We start from the raw sequence: 23,044 nt of genomic DNA on the forward strand, positions 1-23,044 counted from the left end.
CACGCTTTTTACAGTGAACTTTACTTCTTCGCAGTGTTAAGGGTTTGTCCAAAGCACAAAAAAAAAAACCAAGAATCAGTTTAGCAACTTTAGCAAACACCAGATCATTTCACACGTACTGACTTGGGAGCCGCCCTAGCTCTGTTTACTCTTGAATATTTTGACTCCTCTATCAGCTCAGGCGTGGATAAGAAATACACACAGGTCGTAACCCGCTGAGCCTCAACTTGGACATAGCCAGGGTCTTTAAAGTGCAAAGGTCAAGAGCAGCGCCTCAGTGTTAGCGGCTCTCGAACAAGTTAGCCTTGTAACTAAAATAGCTTGCGTTGTAAACAGCCAGTGTTAATTTACAGCCAACTCTAAAGGCTTTATTCTCGGCTGCCGTGAGTGTGTTTAAGGTCAGCTCCTCATAACGCACCTGAGCGGCTGCGGTGGGTCTTGGCACTCTGTGGCCGCGCTGGACTTCCTCGGCCGGCATCCGCTCCACTGGACCTCTGGGACTGCGAGCGGCCGACCTTGTCTTTGCTCTTCCAGTTGCCTGCGACAGCAGCGATAATTCACATGACAGACATTAGAGAAATGACAGCAATTCGTTCATACCCGAGCCGATTCTGCTGTCACTGAGCTGCTTTCTCGACATTTACAAAATCTGGTTAACTGTTCAATGTGAGCTGGTCCTGCTATTGGAGTTCCTCTTAAACCCCCCACCTCCCCCAGCACCACCTGTTACAGCAAAACGAAAGCACCTGTCGAAAACGTCGAAATGCGTCAAAAGTGCAGAAAGCCGCTAGCGTGAGATCGCTTGAGGTGTTGCCTCTGGCAATCTTAATAATATTTTGTGTGATGCGAAACCATTTTCAAACACTGTAGTGTGTGTTTTAGATTTAAGGGAAGGTAATCTGCAAAGATTTGCAACCAGATTTCATAATCAATTGAGATTTTAAAACTCTGCATAAACTCTTTTAGTAGTTTTAAAATGTTAGTCATTTGACGTTTTTCCCTCAAGACTGGTCATAACTTTTAAAATTCAGTTATGAAAAGGTAGATTGGTCTTATTTGTATTACAAAAATAAAACTGGCTACCTCTCGGCAAATGCTAGCTGGTAAAACAAGTTCTCAAGTCAGAGTCTGGTGTCTAAATTTATGCAACTGGCCCCTGTAGTGTGTGTTTAAATTGTGTGTGAACCGAAGCTTTGTGACCGATTTTACTTTGAGAGAAATGTACTTCCGAGCGAAGGAGGAAAACCGAGGTTGTGGTTGTTTTTTCTTCTGAAAACTGATTTGATGTAGTAAAGTAGGCATTTTATTCAGAAATGAACAGCGACAGTTGGAGGGTCGTGGTTAATGGTGTCATGCTCATGCTCACAGTAATGTAAATGACAGGCGAAAAAGTTCTACAACGAAAACGCACTAGTGTGAATTTGCTCAACAATTAAATAGTCCGGTTCATTGTTTGCTGTAAGTTGGTCCTGCAGAACGCCCCCAAAACCCTCCACTTCCCCAACAACGCCTGTCTAGATCTCTAGAATCATAAATACAAAATTCAAGAACGTGTTTTAAAGTAGATTGCCCACATTTGTCTTGAACAGTTCCTACATCCTTGTTCCTCTGTGCAGATATTTTGTTCAAGAATGCGACTGTTGTCCTTTGTTTGGAAACAACTTCTGACCTTCAACACTAGACCTATTTTCTCATAAATCAACTCTTTACTGCATGACATGGATAAGCTGCCAAACATTTGCTTGGTCAAGCATGTCATGGCTTGTCTGCCAAGCGAGTGTCTTTTGATTGACTTTCAACCGTCTTCCTTTGATTCTGTGATACAACGAAGGACAAGGTCTGAGACCAGTTTTCCTCCAGAACTATTGTCGCTTCCAGATGGTTTTCCATCGCTGCTCTGCTATTATGTAACACAGAAATGTTCGGTTCTTTCCAGAAAGCAACATTAAACCAGGCCCCCTAACAAGTCCAATCTCAAGCCCTACTGTTCTTCCTTCAGTCCTATTTTCCTCAGTCCTGAAAAAACCTACAACACAACTACTCTCTACATAACTCTAAATCCAAATTTCAGTAATCTTCTCTGTCGGCTACCAGGGAGCCCTCGCAGTCCAGATCCGAGATGAGCAAAAAGTGGGTCGAGTGTTCGGGTGGATATTGTGATGCTATCATGTTAACATGCGTTGCGTTGCGTAACGAGTCGTGAAGAGAAGCACGATGAGGGCCATGAGGCCCCTGTATAGACTTCAGTCTGGACATTGTCTTGAACACAACAGAAGTTCCTACTATCAATGAACAGCTTACAGCTCAAGAATCAGTCATTCATGTCAACACTGTTCCAGATCTGGAGCGAGCAAACACAAAGTTTCTTAGGGGAACGCAAAAGTTCTTGAGGGAATGCAATACCTTGGCAAGAGAACACAAAGGTTGTAACGAATAAGCATTAAAATACAATATAAAATACACCGGGCTCCGTAGACGTTCTCTCAAATTCATGATATTTTTCACAAAAAATAATAATGTTAACGAGAAATCTACAAAGGTAGATGAACACTGAGGTGGCACACCTTGAAAGAGAATTATGTAGCTACACTGAGAGCTACACCGAAGAAGAAAAACTGTCCTGCATCAAATATTTCATAAAATCATATGAACGGATAATAAATCATTCTTAAATGGTGTTTTTATAGTCTGGTTGTAATTTTTGTAAATTGACAGGCATAGTCAATATAAACAATAGCCGTATTGGAACATTATGAGGGTGATTAAATAATGTGAACTCTCATATTTAAACGAACTTTTAAAGCTTTACAAATATTTAGAAGGCTTTATTGATGTTTAGAAGTGATGGGAATGGATGCTGTGTCGTACTAGATAAAATAATGGCCAAAATTGATGTCTAGGAAAAACAGGCATTTTTCGTATTTTGTGCTTTTAATTCTGATCATGAAACACGCCCCATCGTGCAGACGTGATTTCTGGCCAAAGCTAACATGCAAAGCTTGCTCTCGTTATTTCCAGCTTATAATTGAATCAATCGCTATGGCAGGTGTTAGCCATGCTGAATGTGTCATGTCTAACACAATAATCCCGAACACGCCGCATACGCGATGCAGGCGAGCAGAGAGAGGGTTACTTAATCCCATTGAAAACCTTGGGGAAAATCGTAGCTGATGTACGAATCTCAGCTTTGGGGGGAATTTCAGGAGGCTTTGCGAGAATTTAAGCGTGATGCATGAGCAAAGCTCATCGAGTAATGCCTAGGAGGATCAAAAACAACGGTGAACCAATTAAATTTTAATAACCGGCTGTACTGTAGTCCAAGTGTGCTTTATTTTCTGTGAGGGACTTGATCGAAGCATTTGCATAGTTAGACTATAACATACTCCTCATGTTTTGATGGTTTTGTATTGTTCTGTTACTGTGTGTGGAGGCTAGTGTGACGTGCCACGTTAACCTTCTCGAGGAGAGATGGTGGGAAATCTTGTATCGGGGAGTCTCACTGCTCTGCTGCTCATTCGGCCCTTGTACACCTGTCCGTCCAAACCTAAGATGTCCACCTCTGCTGCCTGAAGAAACACAGCTCAGGGTTCATACGTACTCAACGCTTAGGACATTTTCAAAGGATTCTGTGGCAGACCTGTGTGGGCGGTCCAGAGGACACGGGCCGACTTTCCTCTTCGCTCTGGATCAGATGGGTGATGTGCTGAAGGCGGGTGTAGCGGCGGCTGGGGTAGGTGAGTGTGTGGCTGCCCCCACAGTTACGGGACAGGTAACTGTAATCGGCCATTTCCGGGATCCGCTCACTGCACAGCAGACAATAAAACACCACTCAACGCTCTTAAAGGGATGGTTAGGGGTTTTCTGTTTCTTCATGCGGAGAACCTTCCAGTGATTAGTACTTAAAGGAAGCGATTTTCTTAGTGTGAAGAACATTTAAGAACCTTCAGTGCAATGGAGAGTTTCTATGGACGTTGAAAGTTCTTCATGCAACCATCAACGGCAATAAAAACCTTTATTCTTAAGAGAACATGGAGTCTCTAGATACCTGTGGCCTTGTCTGGAAAACTGACGTTTAGCTAAGAAAGCTGAGTCTAACTCACTGCCTGTTCAAGGTCCGACTGCTGCTCTTCTTTGCTGGACTCAGGTTGGAACGGTAGCGGGTCCGTGAAATTTCTGGTAGACCCTGGTTGTATGGGAGCTTTGGGGTCCTTGATTTGGGACACTGACTGGGCTCTTGGTCTATCTGCCTGAATATTAAAACACGGCTATGCTCATTCTGTGCCGAGCCTCTCTCAAAACAAGCCATCTTAAAGTTATCCTGGTTAGTACCTGGTTCTAGGCTGAGACAAATAAACTCATTAAGACCTTATCACTAATCGCCACTGGTCATATGGGCACAGTATGACACTGCTTAAAAATTATTTTATTTTACACTGCATTTAAAAATTGGGACACCTTAATATAAATACATTAAATAAATACTTCGCTTGATAAATTCCATGTACTCTAATCAAAGAGTACTATTTCAGTTATTCATGCGACAAAATTGACTCGCTTTTTAATTTTTAAAAAATAGTTTATGAGTACACATCTAGTTTGTATATAGTTAAAAGGTTTTTTTATACTTATTGTATTATTATATTAAATCCTTATTCTACATCCCCACCTTATTAACTATTAATAAGCAGCAAATTAAGAATTTATTGAGGTCAAAATTGTACTTAATTCTAAAATGTTACCCTTAATTTTTTCATTATACTTTTAGCTTAACAATTTTATTAGTTTAGCAATTTAAATACACTAATAGGTTTCTATTTTGCTGTTCATTTTTATGTCTATGTGCTTCAAAATGTGCTTCAACGCTATCAGTGGATTTATGCCAAAGATTTATGTATTAAATAAACACGCTTGCTCTTTCTGCAACTTGACTTTGAGCAAAATAATAAACATTTCATGACAATATAAATAACACATATAAATAAGTAATAAATGTTCATTTGGGTATTAATGATTTATTCTGGTAATGACTTTTACTCCAAGCTGTTCCGCCTTAAAAACGACTTGCTGCTGTAAACTGCAACGATGTAACCTTGAACATGTAAAGAATATTCTAATGAGGTTTTGTCTTAAGTATATCTTGATGAAAAAACCAAGAACATGAATATAAATGTAGACTTCTTCTGTGCACTTGTCATTATAATCCAGTACATAAAAAACTTATTTTTAGTTTCTGTGAATGTTCTTTTAAAGAACGTCCACCTGTTTTGATAATCTGTTATATTACACAAAGGGTTAAAACCCTTTTGCCTGTACCCAAGTACGTTCCGTTAGTTGTATCTGAATTAGTTTGGGTTGTGTTTCCCTCTGCTGGACGAGCCCGGTCAAAGTGTGTCTCACCTCCTGTAGTGCTGTCGCACCTGCTCCAGCTCATACACAGTGTAGGGCCGGCTGGACTTGTGAGAGGGCAGTCCTGGGGCAGAGGGCAGAGTCACCAGGTTCCTGTGGATACAAAACCCCCCCAGAGATCGTGAGAGACGTTACTGTAGTGTTTATTTGAGAGCCACGGGGCAAAATGTAACACAGGGTTAGTTGTAACACACATGGTTTGAATATTTCCGCACATACTAGCAAATTAAAATTGATGATATTTAATATCAACACTATATAGATAGGTAAGTATCACTGAACGCATCGCTGAACTTTTATTTTCTGTCTTAAGTCAGTTAAGCATTCATTTAAAATGAGACAATTCTGATATTAGTTTAAACTCCAACCTGTTATTTATTATAGAAATTATAGAAATATAAATTATGGAAGATCTGTAACCAGGCCTTTTGAATGTATTTATAACTACTTTTAATGACGTTAGCTAATGTTACGACTACATCTTTGCTCAGGTTTATTCATTCAATTTTGATTTGAATTATGTGTTTAAGATTTAGGAGTATTTATCTTAGTCGTAATGTTAACTAGTGTCAACGAACGAAACCTCGCTGTGAAGTGTTAACAAAAAGTGTCACGTCAGCTGTCCTTTATAATATTTACGTACTGTCCGGGCGTCATCATATCCACGGGACGGTCACAGGAGATGCAGTGAAAGCGGGCCACTAATTGTCTGCAATACAGAGTAAGAAAGAGGCAGTGAGGCTTGTTTCCGTACAACCACCATCATGTTTGTCAAACAGAGGTTATTCAGATAGCGATAATGCAACATTACAAAAACATACGCAATGATACAAATGCTTTGCAATCGCGCGATTTTGATGCCACTGTTACTGTTTCCGTGGCAACACCCGCAGGTGTGCTCATCTAGTTAACGTATATATTTAGACAATGTTTAATAGACAAAAATAAAATTATAAAAACAATGAAACATATTAGAATGTGTTAGTGCTGATTGACAGTATTACGTAATATATATCTAATTATATATAATGCTTTAATTAGAATTAATAAGTTGATCTGGCGCCTCACTTCCTGAGTCCGGCGGCGTCGTCCTGCTCGGGGATAGGAGGTGTCTGGAGATGCTTATGAATGGTCCTCCAGCGATCATCGAGCTGTTTCTTCAGAGGATCCAGCTCAATCCGGTTCAGCTACAGTACAGGACACACAAAATCGCAGTCATGATGGGAGCACAAACAACATTTTTTTACACCATGGAGAGTTGGAGTAGCCTCACCTTGAAGTCCATCTCAGCGGAGATCTTCTCGATCACCTTGTTCCAGTCCTGCTCCTGAGCGCTGACCTTCCTCAGCAGATCCTGCAACATGTTACTGAGCTGCTCTGTCGTGCTGTCGAACTGCTCGCGGCTCACCTTGCTCTCCAGAGCCCGCTTGTCTGCTTTCTGAGGAGCACCGAGAGTGACCCAGGTGGCCCAGCGGGGAGAACGCAAAGAGCTGATGAACATGGACTGTATAAAGAAGCAACTCACGATTTCAATCTCCATTTCCACCGCTTGCTTGTCGGCTTTCTTTTCATCCAGTTCCTCCACTACCTTGAACAGACGCTGGAAAAACCACAAGCTAAGCAAACGACGGAAGTAAGCGGTGTCTTGTTATTTCTCGAAACTCTCCGCTTACTCACGTCGATGTGTGTTTGCTTCTTGCCGTGCTCCTCCGTCAGGCGGTTGGAGGTTCCGTGGAGTTTCTCACACTCGGCCTGCAGCTGAAGTACGGCTGCCTCCAAGTTGCTCACCAGACCAGCGCTCTGCAGCAAAACAACACCACGCACTCATTCGAGAACATTTCGGTGATCATCGGGAACTCGGGAGACTTCAAACATCTCATTTAAGTCCTAGCTTTGTCTCGTACTCAACCTCGTCTCTTTCTGTCATGTACCTTGTTTCTGTCCTCACGTCTCTGCTTCGTGAGGTGAGCGGTCTTGCCCTCAGGTTTGTTGTAAGACTGGGTCAACTGACTGAGCTCCTGGTCCAGACCCTGACCTCCTGTCTGCTGCTGACCCTGATCCTGACCTGTACTCTGAGCCTGATCCTGACCGTCTGCCTCCTGCTGTCCACTTTGTGAGAGTAGAGAGGATGAGGAGGACCTCATACGCTCCATCATAGCCCTGAGGCTGATTAACTACAGGTGAACCGTAAAAAATGAAAAGATATAGTGATTGGATATCAGGCCAATAAGGGCGGGTGATATATTGCAAGATATTAGTTTAACGTGAAACATAGATGCAGGGAAGAAATCGTTTGAAATGATTTTGTCATTTGTAAGAAATCCTGTAATCGCAATTAATATTTGTGGCCTGTGTGCTTTTTATTTGCCTGATTGCATTTGTTTCATCTACAATACAGTACAAATATGAACATTGTGAAATATTATTACAGTTTAAAATAACTCTTGTTATTTTATTTCTGCGATTTAAAGCTGAATTTTCAGCATCATTACAGCAGTCACATGTTTCTTCAGAAATCACTCTAATGTACAGACTTGCTGCTCAAGAAACATAATATTAATATTATAATATACAGTGTTGAAATCAGGATTCTTTGATGAATAGAAAGTTCAAAAGGCTGTATTCTTTAAATATATACCACTGAGATATATGTGTGTGTGTGTGTGTGTGTGTATTACAATAAAACATAACAAAACATCATATTTGACATAAGACTGAGACGTCTTGTTCTGACTAACCTGCTCTTGTATGTTTATGTCTTCACTGTATTTTCCTTCTGCACTGTAATGCATCTTCTCTCTGATCAGCTCCTGTACTTTCTCATCCAGCTTCAGTACTGCAATCCTACATGAGTGTGTGTGTGTGTGTGACACAGTTAAAATACTTCTATTGTCCTTTTTTTTCATTAACTTCTCATAAAAGATTAAGTGGGATGACTTCCTCCAACTCCAACAAATCTTTCCTCTGATGCTACATTCTCATTACTGTAACTAACGCAACATATATTATCTAACACAACGACCAATTCTGAAGTTTGAAAATCCCCACGTCTCTGACGACTGACCGGTAGACTTCAGATGATAAGTACCTGATGTGAGCCGTCTGCAGGTTCAGCTGCTCTATCTGCGAGGAGTGTGTGTCCTGACCGCTGGCTGAACCTGTGCTCTGTCCTGCGGAGTGTGAACTCTCACACACCTCTACCGTCCTGGTGTCCATCAACACGCTCTCCGCGTCTGACACCTACAGGAGTCACCTAGACCGTAACATGCCGCTTATGTGTGCGACTGTGTGCCGGACCTGCGCGAAACTTCCCTGGAAGTCACCCGAATCTGATCGAAAAACTCATTTCGGGAGAAAGCGGTTTATGCCGGGTGCCATTCAGAATTGAACTGAAAGCGGAATTAGTTTTCGTTTTGGTAGAAGCAGAATTAAAAAAAACTGAAAAGAAAAAAAATCATAATGCTTTTTATTTTATTAAATGTAGTAAAGTGCAACGGTTGTGTTCCAGATAGGAAATTGATGTTGAACAATAAATTAGTTATATATATATATATATAGCCCGGCACTGGTTGCTTAGTCACCTTTATGAGTCTGTTTAACTGTCACTGGTGACATACATCACTTACAAGGACAATATAAGTGTAGACGGTGCTTTGTTTAGATAATTACAGTTATCTAATAATTACAGCTTCTTGAGGTATTGTAAAATCTGGTACAATAACAAAATGAAAAGACAGGTTTAAAGGACAGTTTAGGGTGTAGTAGTTATTACTTTGATTTTAAAACCATAGTCAGCGTTTCTGTCATACCTTCTCTTTATCTGCTAGGAGACTGTCGACAAGAGTCCTCAAATAATTCAGCTGCTCCGGCACCTGGTCAGGAATCTGCCTCTCTTCTACAGAAATCATAAAACATATCAAGCGCAAACACCCTTAAACACACACACAAGTGCATTATAAGAGCACTGTACTGCATTATAAAAGACATCTGATGTTATTGAAACATCATAACAAAAAAACACTTGTTATGAAAATAATATGCTTTAAAAGAATGTACTTATGTGTGACCTGAATGAAATGAAAATGCAATATTATTTACATTTATATTAAATGTAATTAATTGAACTACAGTTTTTTAAAAAAATGTAATACTAGGGTAAACCAAAATAAAACAAATATGTCATTTCTAATTTTAATACAATGTAGAAAAGTGTTATGAAAGTGTACTCTCTTTAAAATGTACTTTAATGTAAGTGGGCTTAAAAAAGACCTATATGTTGTTTCAAACATGTATGTCTTACATTCGCATGTAGAGCACAAAAGAAATGTCCATACAAGTCATTTTAGTTGCTGTTCACCGAATAATGAGATTATGAGACATAATGTATATAGAGCACGTTTCTGTCTGTGTCGTACCCATGGCATTGAGAAGATCGCGCAGATGTTGAAGCTGGGTCCGATCAGCCTTGTCGGCCTCCAGCCGCCCCACGCGGGCCTCCAGACTCTCGTGTCTGTCTCTCAGTCCGCCCACCTCCATCAGAGCCTCTACGGTCTCCGGGTAGCGCTCGGCCCCAATGCTGACCCGGGACAGCCGGCGGCCCGTCACTGTGCACAGAGCCCCGTCAGACAGGGACTGCTGGGGAGGAGAGACCCGCCGAGAGAGATCTGCACCAGCTGTCCCACCTGCACCCGCTCTGTCTTCTTTAAACGGGGTACCCAGGTTCAAAGGGTGAACGGGTGCAATGTTTTTAGCAGCGGAGAGGGTGTCCTGCAGCCCTTGGGAATGCAAGAGGGAATGTCATTTACAAAGAGCATCCCATGAATGAGAATCAGCGTGTCCTTCAGCGTACATTGTGCTTTGCATGAAACACGGAGACGAGTGTCTTTGTTTTGAGCTTCGGTTCGTGTTTGTAGATGTTGGTTATGCATTTACATTTAGCAAATCATTCATTTTGGTCAATGTTTGCCTCAGCTGCAGCTGCCGCCTGCTCTAACCAAACAACGACTGTGATAAGAACCTGCGTGATTTAGGGAGGCTGTGAAAGGTTATTGGCTTTTGAAAGCTGCAGGACACACTAAATTGACTTCGTGCTGTGTGTTGAGTGATTACAGCCGGACGTGCCTCCTGAATCTTCTGCCTCTCGCTGATGAGCGCGGCCTGCATCACTTCCCATGTGACACACTGCGTGAGCTCCTCCGGGACGGGATACTGGGCCATCTTGTCCTTCAGATCTTTCTGAGAGAAACACAACCGTTTTCTGATGTCAATTAAAAGCGCCAAAGTCTCTCCAAAGTCTCTCCAACCACTGAAAGTTCACCTATTATGTTTTACTCGCAATTAATGCAATTAATCGTTTGGCAGCACTACTTTAGACAATGGACCTTCTTGCCAGTGACACACACCTGTACATTTCGGTCTGCTCCCCACAAAAATCACGTGACTTCAGAGAACTTGTAATATAGCAACTGAGTCATATAGACCATGCTTTTTGCAACTTTGTTGGTACTTGACAGTCACCGTTTACTCTATGTACGAAAGCATTGTACGAAAAACATCTGCTCAGACATTCTGCTAAATACCTACTTTTCTGTTCAATGAAAAAACACGCTTACGCTTGTTCTGTAGAATACGAGGGTGAGTAAAAGTTACATTTCTGGTTGTACTTTAAAAGCTCACCGTAGCGTTGTCCAAATCTTCCACTTGGTGGCAATACTGCTCCATAGCTAAGATACGGTCCGCCAACTCCTTCACGTTCAACTGAAGATGACATGTTATCAAGTCACACAGCAAGCGCTAAATACTTAATAATAAAAAAATGATTGATGTTGGTTTGCGTGTGCGGTCACCTGGCTAAGCTGATCGCTCAGAGCATCAACTTCCAGTCTCAGATCGTCTCTGGACTCTTTGAGCTCCTGGATTTCCTTCAGCAGGTCTTGGATTAGGGCCATACACTGAGGAAGAAAACAGGATTTAAAATAACTTCAGTCTTTGAAGATTTAGAGGGATTCATTTCACACCCTTCCTACTAGGCAACAGTAACCGGGAAAGCAACACGCTCCTAAGAGAAAACAGCCCATAATCCCTTTCCCCTGGACTTTGAGTAGAGCTAAACCTCTAAAACAGCGCAGCCGAATCGGTTAAGCGCATCCTCTGTGTCTCTTTCTTTGAAAGGTATGTAATGTACTCTTTGTGAGAGCATAGAGACCTTCTGACCTTTAACCTCGACAGCGGTTACCATGACAAGGCCTGGGAATCAGTCCTGAATCAAACAGGATGTGGCATCGCTGTCCTCTCGCTTACTGATATGTTTGCGTGACCTCTGATGTCTAAGCTCTGTTACTCTTAGCGCTGTTTGTCTTCTTGTGAGACTCCGGTAGATGAACAAATTTGTCTTGGGTTTCCCTTATTAGTCTGAAGGGACGACTAGTGAACGTAAAGAGAGACGAAGATGACAAGCGCATGAAATAAATTATTACACTGCCTATCCAGAATGTCCACACGCAGAGAGAGACAGTGTTGTGGATACCTGTGGATGTATCCATAAAAATGACTTCCTTGTTAATGAATATACCACACTAGTAAAAAAGTACCTATTACCTGCTGTTAACCTGTTGCTGTATTAGTAAAAGTACCATAGTAATACAGTAATATCCAGATTTTTAGGAATTAAATACCATACAAAAACTATGGGTTCGGACACATATCAGTGACATGTATTTATGTATGTAATTTATGCATATGCAATATATTAGGAATAGCATGTTTTTTGGACATGTACCACGGTAATAGCATGTTTTTTCAAAATGAACCATGGCAATACTAGTACTAATTAGTTAGACTACGTATAGTCTGAACACATAGTGCATACGCACATGACATCTTTGTTTCCATATTTTTTCCAAAATTTGAGGTCTTAAAATGTTGGAATTCTAGCCATGGACCTTGGTGGCCATTTGGTCCTGGTTGGATATGTATTATACTGTTTTTTAATTTAATTTTAATTTTAATATTAGAAGAGAGGGGCGGGGTCCGCAGAGCTCATTAGCATTTAAAGGGAAATGTAACAAAACAGGTAGCCGTGAAAAGAGCTGAAGGTAAAAAGGGTGTTTTTACACTACCGTTAAGAGATTTGAAACAAAGTATGTTATAGACTCTTCATGCAGTCCCTAAAGAATCATATCGACTTGTGGAAAGTGAGCATCCTTTTAAAATATACTTAGCATAAGATAAAAAAAACCCAAAAACCTACCAACCCCAAACTTTTAAACAATAGTGTTTTGGAAAAACACATCAGATACCGTGTTCCTGCAACAGTCCTTTGTGCAAAGGACAGTTTTTCATGATGAACCTGACGGCCTATTTGTTTATGGTAATTAAGAACGATAAGAATCTAGTCCAGCCGTTCACAGCAATTACAAACTACACACACAAACTGTTTAACAAGTCAGAAATCATTCGTGTTTTAGCCACAGGAGTCATTTCTCTTCAGATATTTGCCTTGGCACCACACAGCCAAACAGTCCTGTGTCCCGTGTGATTCTTGGGTCACTCTGTAACGGTGCCACGGTATCAGGGCGCAGTGCCCGCCTGTACTCCACACCCTCCGAAGGGTTGCCACGAGTAACTGACAGACAAAACAACAGAAGTGAAAATAATAGGCAACACCCTAACTCGATCTGGCGTGGGAGAGAGGCTCAATCTGATTTGCCGGATCCATCGGTTTGAGTGGCACGCGACAGCTCTTAAATCCCAGGTCAAAAACAGAGCCGGAGTTTCCAGTGCGCTCGCCGTGACACGCTACGTCTCAACTTTGACGCTTTGATTGCCGTGACACGCTACGTGTCAGCTTTGACGCCAGCATCGCCGTGGACAACCTTCACAATGTGTAAGGCGAGCGCCCCGCGGGCTCCGCGTACAGCTGGCAGCTGGGCAGCAGGGGTCATCCGAGGGCGCTGGCGGATAACCATGGTTGACTCCAAACATGTGCAAACGAAACATTAATGATTAAGAAGATGAGCAGGACCTCCCCGTGCGCTCGCGTCACTGGGCGATTTCAGTAACAAACGGCGACTCTGCGGGAGGTTAATTACTGACGGCTTATCGGAGGATGGAGAAAGACGTGGAGGGGAGGTGATCGCCTCGGGACGGACTAAATGTCATGTGAGACGTGTCATTAGTGTCATACTCGCTATTAGTGCTACAATAGTACCGTAGGTGACTTTCCTATTAAAGTTAAGGCACATGGGCTAAACTGTATTTAGTTACAGTGTATGTAACTGAAAAAACACATTATTTTGATAGGCCACTTTATATATTCTACTAACTATAAGTAACTTTGTAACTACATGTCGACTACATGTCTCTTAGCTCTAAGAGCTTATTTTCATACACTGTAGACATTTGCAACAACAATAAAAGTAATTGTCATAAATTTTCACGTCTACTAACTCTCATTGTAGACTGTTAGAGAAGGTTCAGGGTTAGTAGAAAAAGTTGATATATACTTGCAAAGTTTCTCATGTCAGTATGTTGTGGACCCATCAAAATAAAGTATGATGCTCTGTTTACACTAGTACCTTTTTGTTTTAAAACGGAAAACGATGGCATGGCTGCCCACATTCCCTCTGTGTATCCCTGACAATGCTGTTCGTTGTTGTAAAGCACCAAGATGCATCTAAGATCTAAATGATAGGTAATCTCCCAATATTTATCTATGGTCATTGCATGAATGTTCATGTGACATGAGTTTTAAGTTGTGTAGTGTAAACAGAGATCGTTTCAGAAACACCAGTGTAAACGATGATAGTTTTCTATTTTCAGAAGATATTAAGCAGACAGTCTACTAATACTCTAGTGACCGCCAGTTGACATGTAGTTATTTACTTACTGTCAGTAGAACGTCTAAAGTGAAATAAAGGGTTACCAACAATGTAAATTTCACAAATAAATACAAAGGAATGCATGTAGACTTACATACGAACATGTCATCATTGTTTTCACAGATGTTTAACAGTTACGGTTTGCACTGTGAAACCCATTTTCCTAATTTTCCTTTTTTAAAAATACATTTTTAGTTGAAAAGGGTCATGTCCCGTAAAGTACTAATATGCACCTTTTAGGAGGAATACACTTTAACAGGATCAAAACACCAATCTGAATTAAAAGGCTTAATTTAAGACTATATTGCCAGTCAATGTACTTTCTACCTTTTGATAAGCTGTTATGGTCTTGTGTGCATCAAAAATATGAACATGAACGTGTTTAACTTTCAATTACATTACAAATGTACATACCGTATATCTACAATTCAAAAGTTGGGGCTCCTAAAGTTTTCATAAAGTGTTTTTTAATGTCAATTTTACTTCACCAAGGCTGCATTTGTTTGTTCAAAAATACAGTAAAATATGATTATTGTACAAAAATTTAAATTTTATTTGTGTGATTTCAATTTATTTTGAATTTTTACCTTTGAATTTTACTTCATTTAACGGTTTTCTATTATTTATTTATTACTGTGATAATAAAATTTGTGCTATTTCATTTAGTAGGCATGTCCAAACTTTTGACTGATACCTGTCTCATCACACGCTTTATAACCTACATAATACGACCACAAGCTGTGTGGACCAGAACGGCGTTTAGACTAAAATGAGCACGCAGCGCTTCTGCAACGCGTCCGCGTGGTGAACGGAAACTGTTCTTTGACGTCCATCACTGATATTTAAGTATGTCGAGAGTTTGGGGAGTGCGACAAACGTGCAGTTTGTGGAACACGAGACACAGATGGTGTTATCTGAGAAAGGTGCTCAGTGTCTGTCGCTCATTGTTCCGCGCTCAGTCATCAGTCATCTGCGGCTGAGACACACGATGAAACGCTCAGCCTCCTGCAGACCCCCAGCGGAGGAGCAGCTCGCCGGCGCTGAGATACGCGACTACCTTTAACACACCTTTTTTAATTCAGACTTTAAAAAGCACATTTAAATGCTTTTTCAAAACTTCAGATACTGATATATATATATATCTTACATAGCTTGATTCCTGGTTAACAAGTGTTTGTTTTTAAAACAAAAAAAGAAGGAAAGAGGATAAGTTCACAACCTTCTTACCCATATTTGTTTTTTCAGTTGTCATAAAGTAAACGGGTGTTGTAACTTATTATGATTATCATCATCGCATCCAAAATAAAAGTCTTTGTTTACATAAAGTATATTTATTATGTACATATAAATGCAAACACATGCATGTGTATACTTATACTTAAAAATATGTTACGTTCATATTTTTTAATATATTTATATATAAAGTGAATATAAATATGTATATTATACAGTATTTGTGTGCGTTTATATATATATTTAGTAAATATAACAGCACACGCATGTGTTATGAAAACGAAACCTTTATTTTGGATGCGATTAATCGTTAAAAAAATGCTTTTAAATCAGTTGTTTCTATCTTTTGCTGTAGTGTGTGAGTAGAAGATATCATTGTTTACATTTTCACGTGTAACAATCGAGGTTTTTGTGATCTTTTTGATCTGATCCTCATCAGCCTGACGTGAAGAAACTGAGATGAACTCAGTCCTGAAGATCTGCGTTGATGTCTCCAAGACGCTTCGGAGACCTTCCTGTTAAAGGTTTTGGGCACTTGGGATGCTGTCAAAAGCAGTCATCTCACGAATAGATTTTCTTTATCAATGAAATAAATTAAATGCATTTTTTTTGTGAGCATCCTCTGTGTTCAGAGCAGCTTTTGCCCTCGGTGCACTTCTGTGTAGTCTTTCAGGAAGGTCTCTTGAGGCGATGGCACAGTTCTTCAGGATCGAGTCTAGCACTAGCTGCTGTCAGACAGAAATCTCAATGGTTTATCACAATGAATGTGTGTGGCGATGAAATAGTGTTAGGTGCTTTTAATGACACTTACAAGCAAACCGCAGCACGGAGCAGTGCTTGTGTCGTTTTGTAGCTGACTCTTACCTTGGACACCCCGTCCTCGTTGGCCTGCGCCTTCCCGCGGAGCTGCATGAGCGTCCACATGTCTCCGAGCGCGGTGTCGGACCTCACGAGCTCCGCGGCGCTGGGCAGAGCCTCCAGCGCGCGCATCTGCTCCTCCATCCGCCGCAGCCTCTCCTCCGTCGCCCGCTGCGGGCTCGGGCTGTCCAGCAGCAAGGCTTTAGCCTGAACCGGGCCGTCTCGATCGCGGTCCGCCTCCTTCCAGGCGGTGGCGACCCTCTCGATCTTCAGGTGTCCCAGGATGGCGTGCAGCAAAGCGCGCAGGGCGTTGAAATTGACGGATCCGGTGTCCGGGCTTCCTATGGAGAGGTCCAGCAGCTCACGCAGGCTTATGTCGGTCGACATGGTTTAAACGACGATGAACGAGGCGTTGTCAATCACAGATCGGTCTGTCTGAGTCGCATCTCTCCGAACAGGTACGCGAGTTCCAGTTCCGTCCGTTTTCAAACATAATCACTTGACGTTTGACGCTCTAAGCCGTTTTCTCGTTTCTGTGAGCATCGTAAAATTATGCTAAGTTGTTTAGTCGCTGTGTCTAAAGTCTCTCGGCGTTTGTTCATCCTTTAATTCTCACGTTACCGGCAGCTTTGCTTTGGTAAACTGTATCAAGATTGCCCGTCTCTTTACGCTCTCCCCGCCTACCGAGGGCGCCGATTGGTTAAAATTCCTCGCTGCATTTGTTTTCTCTATCCTCATTGGACAACGTTTCTGTCGATCAACAGACATTGCCTTGTGTTGTGAGCAGCGGCGTCTTGGTTGCTCAGCAACTGATTCAGTAGCGCACGTGAGAGCGGAGAGAGACGAACAGCTGTACACATTATGCAGATTTACATTATTTACATTTCTAAGGGAAATGGTACAGTGTGACGACAAAAGTAACAAATAAAAGGATTTTCTCCGTTTTATTTTCATTACGTACTATACGACAACATTGGCCTGTACAAACAGCCACATTGTAAAACATGCATTCATAAATAATATGTTAAATATTCACGGAAAAACTAAATAAAAAATATGCCGTTTTCTAATATTTAATTATATTTATATTAATATAATATTTATTAATATTTTGTTTTCTTTCAATAAAAAAAGCAATAGTCCTACATAATTTATTAGTTAATCTTTTATTAAATCCAATTTTACATGATTTTTATGTAAAACCACTGTGAATGCAATTTTGATATTTTTACAGTTTTTCTTAAGAGCTTCTTGGATATTCTTATATCATTATCATAGTCCCACAACAAAACACGCGTTACTGTAGAATAAAAGACACAGGCAAGAGTCAAAGGCTCAAAAAGGACTTTAATCCCATATATACACATATTTATAAAAGAAAACAGAATACCCAGGCCTTTTTACAGTACGATACATTCAAGTATATGACCAGATATTCGCGTTACATTTTCCCTCATCATCCTAAAGATTGCTCCGAACCAAACAAAGCCGAACCGTTTACACCGCAATGACGTACGTGTAGCTCCTACTCCCATGCAGACAAGTTTATCACATACATATCGCAAACGCATTAAGAGAGAGCCTATCTGAACCCTTCCTCAACGCATTATTATTTACAGTGACGTGGTGACTTCAGCCCAGCTTGATATTAGTACAGTCGCAATTACAAAAAAATGATTCCCAAGTCATTCTTTCGGTTTTCCATTTTCGGTTTCATTAACATTTGTGCTCACTTCTCTCACACACACACACACACACACACACACACACACACACACACACACACACACAATTGTTACAGAGTGCTTCAATCTTTGGCAAAATTGTATTCATAAAAAAAAAAAACTCGCGAAATTAAAACAAGATCATCTAATTTAGCCGCCGAGTGTCTCACGGTGATACCGATTTTGCAGTTGTGAACAAAAAAAAAAAAAAAAAAAAAAAAAAAAAAAAGTTCATCTACAGTCTCACAGCATAGCGCACACGTAAGTGATTTATTGCATTCGCACGAAGACGTAAAGGAGCGCTGTCCATCCAAAAAGCCTAAATAACCTAATTTTTGGATTTCATGGAACAAATTTAGGTCCCAGCTCATTCAGTTGTATCCAGCTTATAAAGGCTGGACCTCGCGTTTAAGCGGCACTGTTTGAATGTGGATTCGATTCTGGAGCTAAATGTTCCAGAGACGAACTTCCGAAAACTTGTAATAATGGCGCAGGAGAAGTTTGGACCGCTTTAATGGCATGTCCGTGTTACTATGAAGAGCTGCATGAAGTTACCTCAGAAAATTCAACAAAACAACACCCTTTGAGGGCGAGTAAATCATGACGGATCTTTAACTTTTGGGTGAATTATGTATTTTAAAAAAAAAGCATGGTTGGAAAGATAATTGGATTGGTTATGTGAATATTCGAACCTTTTTATTGCATTACAGCGCTTCATCCTAGATCCCATATGAGGAGTAAACGTATCGTAAGTGCGAGTAGGGAAACGTGTCTGTACAAGGAGAATGGGTGCGTGGCCTAAACCGAAGAGCGAAACCAAGAGAGGAGATCTTGTAGATCCGCTCACGGAGGCTGGCGGCTGGAGATGAGACGGTGGTTCTGGCACTTGAGTTTTCCACTGGCTCTTCCTATCAGATGCTGTCGTAATCAGAGTCCCGTCGACTGCTGATGACGCCCCACTCCACCACAAAGAAGGTAATGGTTCCCAGGAAGCCCGACAGCACCATGATGAGCAGCTGCCAGTGCAGGAGAAGATAGTTGCTGTAGAAGAAGGCCACCGCGGCGGTGATGGACTGCAGAGAAAGATAACATCATGAGGATGCACTTCTACAACTGTTCTGCTTTTATAACAGTAATATAAAACAAAAAGCAGTTGTGCAAATGTAGACTTAAAGGGTTGGTTTTAGCCCAAACCACTAACTACTCATCCATTCCAATACAAATGAGGATGTTTTCGACGAAATCGGAAAACCAGTTACGCCATTTTGAATGAAATATGACCCAATCGCCGAACGCTTTAAGTTAAAGGGAGGTCCGAACCTGTACAAATTTGAAGACTGCGAATGCTGGAGCACTGTCCTCCCGGAACAAGAAGCCCACGATGCTGATGAGCTGAGTGTTGAAGCAGCTATCCCCCAGGCCCAGCAGGAAACTGCATATCAGCGCCACGGTCACACTGACAAAACAAGGCAGGAAAGAGTTGATGAACATCTAGCGCACCTTCACGTCTGACTCAGTACTGCACTGTAACCGCAGCCTCTTGCCTGGGTTGGATAAAAGCTTGCATCTGCGTGCCTTCCTCTGGGGCCACGGGAGCGTCGCTGGCTATGTTGAGGAAGATGAGGTAGAAAGCCACGATGTGGGTGAACAAGCCGAAAAACACCACAGGGTTTCTGCCGAAACGATTGCACTTATCCAGGATCCCAAACACTCCCCCTCCTGGTTAAGCGGAGCAAACGTTTAATCGCGTTGGTCATGTCCGCAGAGAAAGGAAGCGCAATAAGGCGTTGACTCACCAAGTATTTCGCCAACACCGATCAATATTCCAGAGAGGCCGATAAGACCCTTGGCGTTGTCTCCAAACTGAGTCATGGCCCCTAAACATGTCCCATACACCCCGCTGTAAAATGTGAGCTCGACCCCTGGACAGAACAACCAATCAGAAAAGTGCTGATCACTTTTTAATAATAATAATAATAATAATAATAATAATAATAGCAATTCTTGTTAAAGAGCACTTAAATACGTTATTAAATCAAAGAGTAAATCCCTCATACACCCCCAGGGCTCTGCTACTTTTCATAACACGTTTATAATTATGGCTGCTACCAAACAGGTTTTCCTCGGAAAGACTGAACTTACCAGAGTACGCAAAGGGTACGCTCAGTAAAAGCATCTCTTTGGTCATAGCTAGCTGTATGGATTTCTCTGTTGAAAAGAGATCATCGATTTCATAAAAAAAACACATTTTTAAATCTCTGAATAGATTTGAGATCATTTAGTACCACTTACTGAACGCCTGCAACGCTTGAGAGCACAGGCTCTGGGACGGACTTAAAAAAAAAGAAGGACAGGAACAGGAAAACGAGATGTGATTAAACCGCTCCAGAAAAACGTCTCGACTTTCAGAAGCGTGTAAAAGCGCACACTCACGCCACAGAGCCGCTGTCAGAAATGTCTGCCGGCAGAAGTGACTCAGAAGCGTCAGAAGGGGCCGGTTCTGGGTCTGGTCGCTGGATCAGGAAAAACAGGAAGTTTCCTACCAGGCTGATGACCGTGAGCGTGATGAACACCGTCTGGCGGTCCTTATCTGACACCGAGAAACAACTTTTTTGACCCAATTATAGTTCTAACCATTCCGAAAAGATTTTGCATTGATGTTTCTCTTTTCATTCATTCATTTCAACCCACGGTTATTGCTAGCGGCTGCCACGGTTTATTATATAAAACACACTCACCTGTTATGTGACTCTTGCCGCGCCATGCAACGAATATGTAGAGATTGCCAAAGAACAAGCTGCGAATAAAGACAACCGGCGAAACGTTATTCCTCGCGCTCTCCGTTCCCCTCCGCGCGTTCTTAAAGACGGCAGGCGAGGCGTACCTGAACTGCATCAGCGCCCAGAATATCCCGCTGTTTCTCCCGATGGTGGAGTCTTTGGAGTTGATGGTGAGCAGGTTCCCCTGGGCTGTCCAGAGCACTGCAAGGCACAAAGTCAGCGGGAAAACTTCACAGAGCGCTCGGCAGCAAAAAGCGTACTGTCGTAAACAGAGCGGATTACGGTAACGCACCCGCGGCGGCGATTCCGAGCAGCACGGATAACGTGTAGAAAGACGAGGTGTACGGGTGAATGAATACAGCGATATAACCACTGAAAGGAGAGAGAGAGAGAGAGAGAGAGAGAGAGAGAGAGAGAGAGAGAGAGAGAGAGAGAGAGAGAGAGAGAGAGCAGGTTAAGGCTTATTGCTGCCGTGATACTGTACTGTTGTTATCAAAAATGCGAGTGCTGTTACTAAATTACGTCGTTCAGGCACTTACCTGTAAACAAGTCCGCTAAAAAACAAGGACAACTGAGGTCCGATGACAGCTATCACTGAGGGAGCTATAAGGTTGGAGGCAGAGAACACGGCGTAGATAATCGCCATGCTACAAGAGAAGTATGACAAGCATGGGTTAATTATCAGTGATCATCAAAATAGCGTGTTTTTAAGACATATGTGTGTGTGTGTGTGTGTGTGTGTAAAAATGACTCTGAGGGAAATAAAAAAAGTGTTATAAACGTTAACACAGTCACATGCTAACTGCATTCCGTTCTCTCTCTCTCTCTCTCTCTCTTTTTTTGGAGAGCAGACAGCGCTTCTTTGTTACACAACCGAGGTCAAAGAGAGATTCATTAGATTACAGCACATCAGATGATCAGATTTTCTTCTTTAACTCACTCATCATAAATCTCGTTCAAAAAAACGCGCAGGGGTCAGAACACGTCACATGACTTGAGCAGAAATAGCATGCAACTGTGGGATTTTGAAAGGTTTTGGGTTTTCTTTTTTGCTTGTGGATATTTTAACACACTTCAATTACATCAAGCACACTTTATACATGCTTAACATTTCTAACACCCATTAAAAAAAAAAGCTAATGAAAAAGTGACTTCTGGCGGCTAGGCCGAGGAAAAAGTGGGACAAAAGAAATGAAGCAAAATGAATACCTTGTGTAGCCACTTCCATGAAACTCTGTACTGTTGAAGCTCTTTATTACGGTTTGCTGAAAAAAAGTGAAAATGTTGGTTTGAATGAGCCCGGCCAAACAGGATCCGACAGCATTCGCCGGATCACGCATTTCTATGTCTGGAAAAAGCTCGAGACCTACTTCGATATTTCCGCAGGTGCCAAAGGCAGTGAACATGACCATGAAGCCCAAGCCCAGGATGATGACATTGAGCAGGGTCTTTCCTTCCGGACTCATGTTGGCTTCCAGTCTTTAGCTCGGTGACAACCTGAGAACTGGTGAACACACAGACGCGTCCGAGTCAAGTGACACATGACACAACTGGTGAAAAACGTGACCGTGCTATTTTTCGTGTGCTGCAAATGATCACCGCTTCCTCGTGAGGCCAGACAGCTCCCTGACATGTCTGTTAGCGGCGAAGCGGTTACTGCGACGGGAATAAGTCACGCGTTTCGTTAAACGACGCGTTTTTAATAAACGATTAGTCGTGTTGTTGAGGCTTTTGAATCGAAACCGACCGCAGCAGTAGTTGTGCCCAGAAAACTTACCGACTAGTCGAGTACGCTGAGGTAAACGGCTAATTCATAATGCGAACGCCCGTTGATCAAGGAGATGTGGAAATAAACATTCTGTAAAGCTGGTAAACGTAAATATGTATTTACTTCCGACTTGTCGGAGGAGCTCCGTCCGTCTCCGAAATCAAAAAATGTCTGTCATGTGACACCTATCAGCTGACGGGGTCGTGCTCGTCCTCCTCCACGAACGGATTTGTGGGTAATGGTGTTTTTTTTTACCGGAGGTGGGCGCTCGAGGCGCCGGGATGAATTTGCTGTTGATAGAAATTCGTTAAAATACTTATACTACTAAAATACTTATAGTAGTTAAGCCTCGTTGCTTGCCAGTAGAGCAACGTTTAGTCCTAAGCTCTGTCGCAC

At 41.8% G+C, this 23,044-nt stretch overlaps 2 protein-coding genes across 5 annotated transcripts in view; both read right to left on the reverse strand.

Annotated features, from left to right (window-relative positions):
- Positions 1 to 17,029, reverse strand: part of LOC122333966 (glutamine-rich protein 2) — a 19,318-nt gene extending 2,289 nt beyond the window's left edge. Inside the window, exons 1-16 of one of the 3 annotated variants that reach the window (XM_043231837.1) lie at positions 16,383 to 17,029; positions 11,253 to 11,357; positions 11,083 to 11,163; positions 10,528 to 10,641; positions 9,822 to 10,182; positions 9,216 to 9,301; positions 7,338 to 7,580; positions 7,084 to 7,206; positions 6,932 to 7,006; positions 6,680 to 6,844; positions 6,475 to 6,593; positions 6,050 to 6,115; positions 5,398 to 5,499; positions 3,638 to 3,803; positions 3,455 to 3,566; positions 419 to 538 (exon numbers count right to left, since the gene is read on the reverse strand). In XM_043231837.1, the coding sequence (XP_043087772.1) occupies positions 419 to 538; positions 3,455 to 3,566; positions 3,638 to 3,803; positions 5,398 to 5,499; positions 6,050 to 6,115; positions 6,475 to 6,593; positions 6,680 to 6,844; positions 6,932 to 7,006; positions 7,084 to 7,206; positions 7,338 to 7,580; positions 9,216 to 9,301; positions 9,822 to 10,182; positions 10,528 to 10,641; positions 11,083 to 11,163; positions 11,253 to 11,357; positions 16,383 to 16,763 (2,419 nt within the window). In that variant the 5' untranslated portion in view covers positions 16,764 to 17,029. Of the gene's footprint in view, positions 1 to 418; positions 539 to 3,454; positions 3,567 to 3,637; positions 3,804 to 5,397; positions 5,500 to 6,049; positions 6,116 to 6,474; positions 6,594 to 6,679; positions 6,845 to 6,931; positions 7,007 to 7,083; positions 7,207 to 7,337; positions 7,581 to 9,215; positions 9,302 to 9,821; positions 10,183 to 10,526; positions 10,642 to 11,082; positions 11,164 to 11,252; positions 11,358 to 16,382 lie in introns of all 3 variants that reach the window. The other 2 variants (XM_043231829.1, XM_043231846.1) reach the window with 2 other exon arrangements.
- A 676-nt stretch (positions 17,030 to 17,705) lies between these two features.
- On the reverse strand, positions 17,706 to 22,834 carry mfsd11 (major facilitator superfamily domain containing 11). Of its 2 annotated transcripts, none has more exons than XM_043231925.1 (14): positions 22,658 to 22,834; positions 22,251 to 22,384; positions 22,090 to 22,145; positions 21,420 to 21,527; positions 21,173 to 21,252; positions 20,985 to 21,081; positions 20,839 to 20,897; positions 20,534 to 20,690; positions 20,393 to 20,433; positions 20,243 to 20,308; positions 19,897 to 20,022; positions 19,645 to 19,705; positions 19,421 to 19,556; positions 17,706 to 19,173 (listed from the first exon to the last, which is right to left on the reverse strand). In XM_043231925.1, exons 2-14 carry the CDS (start codon positions 22,344 to 22,346, stop codon positions 19,012 to 19,014), a joined length of 1,245 nt encoding a protein of 414 aa, XP_043087860.1. In that variant the 5' UTR covers positions 22,347 to 22,384; positions 22,658 to 22,834; the 3' UTR covers positions 17,706 to 19,011. The 2 variants fall into 2 exon arrangements, with proteins under 2 accessions (XP_043087860.1, XP_043087855.1); XM_043231920.1 differs by having other exon boundaries at positions 19,645 to 19,819; positions 22,658 to 22,830.
- Between the last annotated feature and the right edge of the window lie 210 nt (positions 22,835 to 23,044).

Source organism: Puntigrus tetrazona, chromosome 3, assembly GCF_018831695.1.
Source record: "Puntigrus tetrazona isolate hp1 chromosome 3, ASM1883169v1, whole genome shotgun sequence".
Classification (NCBI taxonomy): Eukaryota; Metazoa; Chordata; class Actinopteri; order Cypriniformes; family Cyprinidae; genus Puntigrus; species Puntigrus tetrazona.

What these genes read in the sequence shown, in the direction of transcription:
- mfsd11 (XM_043231920.1), bottom strand. Translation starts at nt 22,346, where the DNA reads ATGAGTCCGGAAGGAAAGACCCTGCTCAATGTCATCATCCTGGGCTTG. An exon ending in CATGGAAGTGGCTACACAAG is followed by an intron (nt 21,528 to 22,089) that starts GTATTCATTTTG and finishes CTTCTCTTGTAG; the next exon opens with CATGGCGATTATCTACGCCG. An exon ending in CGGCAAGAGTCACATAACAG is followed by an intron (nt 20,691 to 20,838) that starts GTGAGTGTGTTT and finishes TCTCGGTGTCAG; the next exon opens with ATAAGGACCGCCAGACGGTG.